The 9,081-nt window shown below is 45.3% G+C and overlaps 1 protein-coding gene across 3 annotated transcripts in view; it reads left to right on the top strand.

The window, feature by feature from the left end:
• Positions 1-9,081, top strand: part of Sept6 (septin 6) — a 101,048-nt gene that overhangs the window by 85,913 nt on the left and 6,054 nt on the right. For all 3 annotated transcript variants that reach the window (XM_013019815.1, XM_013019813.1, XM_013019814.1), the window contains exons 8-9: positions 3,369-3,501; positions 4,776-4,966. In XM_013019815.1, coding sequence (XP_012875269.1) covers positions 3,369-3,501; positions 4,776-4,966 — 324 coding nt within the window. The remainder of the gene's footprint in view (positions 1-3,368; positions 3,502-4,775; positions 4,967-9,081) is intronic.

Below are 9,081 nucleotides of genomic sequence, written 5' to 3'. Positions count from 1 at the left end.
TGGCTCAAGTGGTAGAGCGCTAGCCTTGAGCTGAAGAGCTGAGGGACAGCACCCAGGCCCAGAGTTCAGGCCCCACGAGTGGACTCTCCCCTCCCCCCCCCCAAAAAAAGTACTATTTAAGAGGCTGCAAATGTGGCTTATTGGTAGAGTGCTTGCCTAGCATGCATGAAGCCCTGGGTTCAGTTCCTCAGTACCATATAAACAGAAAAAGCCGGAAGTAGTGCTGTGGCTTAAGTGGTAGAGTGCTAACCTTGAGCAAAAGAAGCTCAGGGACAGTGCCCAGGCCCTGAGTTCAAGCCCCAGGACTGACCAAAAAAACCAAAAACCAATAATAATATTATTTAAGCCAGATGCCAGTAGCTCATGCCTGTAATCCTAGCTACTCAAGAGGCTGAGATCTGAGGATCATAGTTCAAAGCCAGCCCAGGCAGGAAAGTCTGTGAGATTTAATCACAGAAGAAGCTGGAAGTAGTACAGTGGCTTAAGTGGTAGAGTGCTAGCCTTGAGCAAAAGTAGCTTAGGAACAGTACTCAGGTCGAGTTTAAGCCCCAGGACTGGCAAAATAAAATACTATTTATTGGCCGGGCACTGATACCTCATGCCTGTAATCCTAGCTACTCAGGAGGCTGTGAGATCTGAGGGTCATGGTTCAAAGACAGCCCAGGCAAAAAAAGTCCCTGTGAGACTCTTACTTCCAATTAACCACTCAAAAACCAGAAGTGGAGCTATGGATCCAAGTGGTAGATTGCTAGCCTTGAGCAAAAGAGCTCAGGGACAGTGCCCAGGCCCTGACTTAAGAAATAGTAACCCTTTTGTATAACACCTTAATAATAACAATACAAATTATATTAAAATAAGTTTGGTTCTGGCAGGAATGAAAAAGAGCTCTATATTTATTAATTCCTGTGACTCTTCTCTCATTTATTTCCTCTACACATCTCCAAGGCTAGCAATTTTAGACTGGGAACCACTTTCATTGTGACCGTTGAGTCTCATCATCTTTCATCTCAATGGGCATTTGATGCTATTTCCCACTACTTCCTTTTTATTTATTTTTGCGGGTGTGCTGGCACTGGGACTTGAACTCAGGGCCTAAGTGTTGTCCCTTAGCTTTTTTTTTTTTTTAGTCCACTCAAGGTTAGTGCTTTACCACTTCCCACAGCAACACTTCCAGCTTTTTTTTGTGGTAAATTGGAGGTAAGTATCTCATGGACTTGCCTGCCCATGCTGACTTGAACTATGATCCTCAGAACTCAGCCTCCTGAATAGCTAGGATTACAGGCATCACTCACAAGTCCTCAGTGCCCACTGCCTCCTTGTGATGCTCTCTGCCTGTGGCTCTTCCAGTATTAGCTTTGTAATTTTATCCTTCTTTCTCTGTGTCTCACTACTCTTTCTCGATCTTGCTTGCTTGCAGGCTCATTTTCTTCAGCTTACTCCTTTAAATGTCAGTGTTCCCACAGGGCTTCTCTGCTCCTTGCATTTTATTCACTTTGCTGCAGCCCTAATTACCACCTAGAAATAGATGACTCCCTAGCTAAAATCTGAGCATTGAACTCACTGATGCAATTGCATACTGGGCATTCCACTCAGACATCCCACAGAGGCCCCTCCCTGCAACTCAAGCTGTCCAGAATCTACTTCATCTTCTTCTCTCTCCATTGCTCCATGCAGAATTATGGAGCCACCGTGCTCCATGGTGTCCCTATCCACCAGGTAACCCAAGCTAAAAAACAGAATCAGCCTTGACTTCCCCTATCCTCAGAGTTCTGATTCCCTTACTGTTAGTTCATATTCCTCTGATCCCTACCAGCCCTTAACATGAAGATACTGTCATTTCCTACTTGGATTGTTGGGAGCAATTTCTCTCATAAAGCAGCCATAATGATCTTTCTCACTTTTCTTGATTAGTTCTAATCAATCTTCCTGTTTAATACCTCTCTGGATAAATATTCTTGTGTGTGCGTGTGTGTGTGTGCGTGTGTGTGCGTACACTCTGTGTGTGTGTGTGTGTGTGCGTGCGTGCGCGCACACACTACAGGTCCTGTGGCTTGAACTCAGGGTCTGGGTGTTGTCCCTGAGACTTCTTGCTCAAGGCTAGTGTTCTACCACTTTGAGCCATAGTGCTACTTCTAGTTTTTGGTGGTTCATTGGAGAATTTCATCAACTTTCTTGCCCGGGCTGGCTTCAAACCATGATCTTCAGATCTCAGCTTCCTGAGTACCTAGAATTACACGCATGATCCATTGACACCCCACTTATCCATTCCTTTAATGTAACACCTGAAGCCTGTCCTCTCCAGACTCAGGAACTTCACCTCCCACTTCTTTACCATTTACATGATATTCTCTGCCCTGTTAAACTACTCCTGGCTCTTCAAGAACACCACTCCATCACCCTCCCGTCGCCATGCCTTTATCCATGTAGCCCTGTGGAACATTTGGAGCACTCTCCCTCCTGTTCTTCACCAGGCTAAGTCCTACTTCCTGAAGTGCAGGCCAGGGTTAAGGGGTTTTAGTTCAGACATTTTTCTACTACCACCCTGAGTTCCTTGAAGGCAAGCATGGTGGCTTTGGGTTCTAGATGTTGAGCGGGTAGCAGGTCCATTAGTAATGTATGTAGAACATCGTAGCAGCTCATCAAAAATTTGAAGTGAGCTGGGTACCAGTGGCTCATGCTTGTAAATTCCTAGCTGCTCAGGAGGCTGAGATCTGAGGATCACAGTTCAAAGCCAGCCCAGGTAGGAAACTCTATAAGACTCTTACCTCCAATAAACCAATAGAAAACCGGAAGTGGTGCTATGGCTCATGCGGTAGAGTGCTTGCCTTGAGCTGAAGAGCGCAGAGAAAGCTTCCAGGCCCAGAGTTCAAGCCCCACAGCAGACAAAAATAAATAAATAAAAATTTTGAAGTGATAAATTTAATGTAGTCAGTTTCAGAACCAAGGTCTAACAGCACAGTATAATCAGTGGGTTCAGATGAGGACACAGGAGACCTAGCTTCGGGTCCCATCTCTACCTCTGATCCTGCTGTCACATGCCAGGCCAGTGGCTTTGTGGCTTTGTTTTTTTTCTTTTAATTTTTTGATAATATAAAGGTGGTGTACAAAGGAGGATTACAGTTACGTAAGTCAGGTAAAGTACATTTCTTGGAGAACCACATCACCCCTTCTCTCACTCTCTCCTAGTTTTTCCTTCCCATTGGATTTGTATTGCAACTATCAGATTTGGAGAACTGAGCCCAGAAGCTGACCTCAGGGAGGATAATTGGGGCTTGTTTTTATCAAGTTGGAGCCACCAGAAAACTGAAAGGGGAACTGTGGTTTCTGCCTTCTGAGAAGGTAGAGAATTAACCTAGCCATGTTCTCAGCTTACAGGAGACATATGAAGCCAAACGAAACGAATTCCTAGGGGAGCTCCAGAAGAAAGAAGAAGAAATGAGGCAGATGTTTGTTCAGAGAGTCAAAGAAAAAGAAGCAGAGCTCAAAGAGGCCGAGAAAGAGGTAAATGTGAACCTGTGGCCTGGCAGAAAGGAAAGGGAGTTTGCGTGTGTGATATAGAAGAGGATTCAGCCTCAAGAGCAGCCAAGGTGGCGATCCCTGCAGCCACTGGGCAGGAATGGGGTGCAGCTTGTCTGGCAAAGAGACCCAAGACTTTGCCTGCCAGGGCTGACTTTGAACTGTGATCCTCAGATCTCAGCCTCCTGAGTAGCTAGGATTACAGGTATGAGCCACCAGTGCCTAGCTTTTGTTTATTTCTAAGAGACAAATGTATCAGAAAAACAACCTGATGGGCTGGGAAGGTGGCTCAGTGGTAGAGCGCTTGCCTTGAGCTGAAGAGCCCAGGCCCAGACCTCAGGCTCCATGAAACAAACACCTGAGTTCCTTCTATGGGCTCCATAGCTTCATAATGATTGCATTATAAAGCTAGGTGCACTTAATATTCATTTTCAATTGTTAATTAAATTTATTAGCATCAAGTAGTTGTACAGGGGCTTTCATTTTGACTTGTCCTTTTATTCATACAGTGTACCTTGATCAAACCCTTCCATCACTCTACCTCATCTGCAGTCCCACTGCCCAAACCTGTCTCAGCAAGCTTTGTTGTTCCATTTCACCCATGTACATGAAATATTTTGACCATATTCACCCTCCTTAACCCTTTAATGTTCCCCCTTATTAGTACTCACACTCCAGATAGGCCCTGCCTTTTTGTTTTTAAGTATATTACGTTAATTATCCAAATGGGTTTCACTGTGGCACATCACATGTGCATAGACTATTTTGTTTTTGGCAGGGGGTGGGGGGGTGGGGGGGTCAGTCGTGGGACTTGAACTCTGGGCCTGGGCGCTGTCCCTCAGCTCGTCAGCTCAAGGCAAGCATTCTACCACTTGAGCCACAGTTCACTTCCAGTTTTCTGGTGGTTAATTGGAGATATGAATCTCACGGACTTGGCTGCCCATGATCCTCAGATCTCAGCCTCCTGAGTAGCTAGGATTACAGGCATGAACCACTGGTGCCCACCTACTATGGAGATTCTTTTAGAGAATACACTGATCCTTGATGACTTGAGGGGTAGAGATTTTGACATGAGATAATATAGCTACCCACAGTATGGTGCCTTTTGGTGCCATCCTGGCAATCCCTGGCAGAAATATCTCTTGAGGTCCCAGGGGCCTACAGGGTTACAGCCATCCCAATCCCCACCCACCCTGGGCTCCGCTCGGCTAGGGAGACTGCTCAGAGGAGACTCTAATTTCCATATGCATTTATGACAGCTCCATGAGAAATTTGACCGTCTGAAGAAACTGCACCAGGATGAGAAGAAGAAGCTGGAAGATAAGAAGAAGTCCCTGGATGATGAAGTGAATGCTTTCAAACAGAGAAAGACTGCAGCTGAGCTACTTCAGACCCAGGGTTCCCAGGCTGGGGGCTCACAGACTCTGAAAAGAGACAAAGAGAAGAAGAAGTAAGTATTAGGTGCTTCTGGGGGTGGTGGCTTCTTCCTCCTTCTCTTCCCCTTAAGGAAAGACTTGCGAGGTGAGATGCTTGAGGGCTGGTGACCAGGTATGAGCGATGGGCTGTTGTTCCATGAATGTGGATGGCTACAACTAATCTTCTGAGTGCCTGTGACATCTTTGCATTCTTGAGAGTTTGGGGAGCTGAGAATAAGGGAGGGATGTAGTTTTAAGAGGCCCAGTCCTTCTGTTTGCATCACTTATGCAAACTCAAAGCAGATGGTTGAGAGGGGGAAAAAAAAGAAAGAAAGAAAGAAAGGAGGAGGGAAGCCAAGGGAACATGGAGAACCTAGATGCAGAGAAGAAGCAATGAGAAGTGTAGATATAGAAGAGGGACAAAAAGTGCAAGAGCGAGCCCCTGAGCATTTCTCATCTCTCAGGTTAGACCTGATGTGGCTTACAGGCGGCCTTCCTACTGGTTCTACCATCTAAGGTGCCTTACTTCTCTATGCCTATATGTCAACTCTATTCCTGCCTCTGTTCTCACTAGTGACAGACATCTGAATTGAGCTGTTGCAGTTGAAGGCTGCAGCCCTGCTCTCATTGCCAACTCTCCTGATTGGCTGCTTCAGGGTACTGAGAACTTAGTGGGGAGCTTTTGGATGCCAGTGTTCTTCGTGTGTCTCCTCCCCGCATCCTCAAGCTGAGGGCGTGATTTTAAACCAAATCTGTCTGTCTTGCTAAGGCTTTTGCTTACTCAGTGAGTCAATAGGCCTGGCCCTCCTTGGGTCTCTGCTTGTTGAAGTTCCCTATTCTTCATCTCAGAGCCAGAGAAGAACAAAATGTTTTCTGGAGAGACCTAGCTAGTCGCAAGGAATCATCAAACGGCACCCTTGCGCTCTACAACTCCAGAAGCTCCCACATAGAGTTTTAGCAATGTCCTTCCTAAAGGGTTCTTAGGATCCAAAGATGGCTGTGGTTGTTCCTTTTTAGTTTTAGCCACTTGTTCCTACATTCAACTTTTGAATACTTGCTTTAAGAAGCAACATCTCCCTTTCCTGATCCTAGTGTGTCATGTGGGAATAATACCCATGCCTTTGTACAGTTGTGGACTATTTTGTATTTGAATTTACAAGCTAGCTATTCACATGTCGTTTGGAAATTTTCACTAAGTGGTCCATAGATTTTTTTTGGGGGGGGAGGGGTCGTGTATGTGTGTGTGCTGGTCTTGGGATTTGAACTCAGGACATAGGCACTCTCCTTGAACTTCTTTTGCTCAAAGCTAGTGCTGTGCCATTTGAGCCACAGTTCCACTTTTGGCTTTTTTGATAGTTTAGTGAAGATAATCATCTCACAGACTTTCGTACCCTGGCTGACTTTGAACCGGGATCCTCAGCCCTCAGCCTTCTGAGTAGCTAGGATTATGGATGTGAGCCATCGGCAGGTTCCAAGATTTTTCTTTTTTCTGGTCCTGGATCTTGAACTCAGGACTTGAGCATTGTCCCTAAACCTCTCTGTGCTCAAAGCTAGCGCTCTACTACTTGAACCACACAGCGCCACTTCCAGCTTTTTTCTGTTTATGTGGTACTGAGGAATCAAATCCAAGTTTCATGCCTGCTGAGTAAGCACACTACCACTAAGCCACATTCCCAGCCCCAGAGATTTTTTTTTTTTTTTTTTTTTTTGTCGGTCATGGAGCCTGAACTCTGGGCCTGGGCACTGTCCCTCAGCTCTTCAGCTCAAGGCTAGCGTTCTACCACTTGAGCTACAGCGCCACTTCCAGCTTTTTCCTGCTTATATGGTGCTCTACCACTTGAGCCACAGCGCCACTTCCAGCTTTTTCTGCTTATGTGGTGCTGAGGAATCGAACCCAGGGCCTCATGCATGCAAGGTAAGCACTGAGCCACCTTCCCAGCCCAAGAGTATGCATATTTTAATTTAACATAATTAGGCTTATTTATTCTTAAAAATTTACCATGGAAGCTAGGTGCTGGTGGTTCATGCCTATAATCCCTGTTAGGAGGCTGAGGTTTGGGGATCACAGTTCAAAGCCAGCCTGAAGAGAAAAGTCTGTGTGAGATTCTTATCTCTAATTAACCACACAAAAAAAGCTGAAAGTAGAGCTGGGGCTCAGGTGGTAGAGTGCTAGCCTTGAGCGCCAAAGCTCAGGGACAAATCCCTGGTCCTGAGTTCAAGCCCTAGGACTGTAACGCGAAAAACAATTAAAAATAACTAAAATGGCCAGAGATGCCCTTTATTTCCTAAATGCCCTTTTAACTTTTGTTCTTTTGGGGGAATATTAAGTACTGAGAAGAATGAAAACATGCTAAGAAGAACAATTCGAGCAATTCAATGATTTCCTGGCTGATTTAAAGGCTAGTGCACTGTAATTAAGCAGCAGCTCTTCATTTAGGAAGAATGTAAAGTCTTAATTATCTCTCCACTGCAGTGGGCCACTGCCGAGCAAAGTATCTGTGATGGAGTAGCCAAGAGCCCAGAGTACATAATTAATTAATTAATTAATGTCATTTGTGGATCTTGAACTCAGGGCACGGGCACTGTCCCTGAGCTGTTTTTTTTTTTTTGCCCAAGCATAGCACTCTACCACTTTGAGCCACAGTTTCACTTCTGGTTTTCTGGTGGTTAATTGGAGATAAAAAATCTCATGGGGGCGCTGGGAAGGTGGCTCAGTGGTAGAGCACTTGCCTTGCATGCCTGAGGCCCTGGGTTCGATTCCTCAGCACCACATAAGCAAAAAGAAAAACTAAAGCCAGAAGTGGCGCTGTGGCTCAAGTGGTAGAGTGCTACCCTTGAGCTGAAGAGCTGAGGGACAGCGCCCAGGGCCAGAGTTCAGGCCCCACAACCGGACCCCCGCCCCCCCAAAAAGAATCTCATGGATTTTTCTTCTAAACTGGCTTACAGCTATGATCCTCAGATTTCAGCCTCCTAAGTAGCAAGGATTACAGGTGTGAGCTACCAGCGCATGGCTCAGTTTCTCTCATTTTCAGTGAGGAGAGCAGGAAATATAACTCTTATTGAGTTGGAATTTGGCTCATTCATGTCATTGTACTTGGCTAGCCATGATTTCCCTGAAAAATCATTGTTAGTGATCATTCTTAAAATGAATTCTGGAAAAAATATTTTACAAGAGGCTATTGCTATTGCTAAACAGCTGGAACATCCAACCCCAAGTAGATTGGTTTTTCCTGGCAGCCTTCTCCCCTGTAGACCACCAAAAAACATTTCTGAGCCAAATAGTCAGGGAAGGCCTTGCTGGCTCAGTACCTGAAAGCAACAAGGGCAACCTTCTTCTCCCCTCAGCCCTGCAGAGGCCCTCCACAATGCAGGCCTAGTGAGACTTGCTGTTTCACCTGAACTTTTGTGTTATTTAGGCATTCCTATTCATAGTAGTGCCTAACTCATAATTAGGAGAGAAATTTTCTTTTTTTTTTGGTCAGTCATAGGGCTTGAAATAGGGACCTAGACACTCCCTGAGTGCTTTTGCTCAAGGCTAGTGCTCTATCAGTTTGAGCCACAGCGCCACCTTCAGTTTTCTGGCAGTTAAATGGAGATAAGAATCTTGACTTTTCAGAAGGGCTGGCTTTGAACCCAGAGCCTCAGATCTGTCTCCTGAGTAGCTAGGATCACAGGCATGAGCCACTGGCGCCTGCCAGGCTGACAATGGATTTTTTTTATTGTTATTATTCTTTCCCTAGAACATAGACAAAGAACAAAATAAGAAGCAAGCATACATGTAACATTTACTTTTACTTATTTTTTTGTTTGTGTGGTGCTGAGAGAATCGAACCCAGGGCCTCTGCCTGCTAGGCAAACACTCTACCACGGAGCCACCTTCCCAGCCCCATCATTCATGTAATATTTATTACTTAATTTTTTTTTTTTTACCTTTCACAATATTTTTCTGTGTGATATCTACCTTCACCACATTTCTGAGAGGTAAAGAAGGAAGGAAGAATTTGAGGGAGTCAACCAAGGACCACTCAGTGTTAGTGGCAAAACTGGAACAAAAATACACATAGGCCTGCTAATTCCTGGTATAAATTGCCATTTACCTTAGGGTGTGTGTGTGTGTGTGTGTGTGTGTGTGTGTGTGTGTGTGTGTGTG

The sequence above is a fragment of the Dipodomys ordii genome, unplaced genomic scaffold, assembly GCF_000151885.1.
Source record: "Dipodomys ordii isolate 6190 unplaced genomic scaffold, Dord_2.0 Scaffold47, whole genome shotgun sequence".
Taxonomy (NCBI): Eukaryota; Metazoa; Chordata; class Mammalia; order Rodentia; family Heteromyidae; genus Dipodomys; species Dipodomys ordii.
Note: the sequence above shows the minus strand (reverse complement) of the source record. Positions and strands in the feature narration are given on the sequence as shown.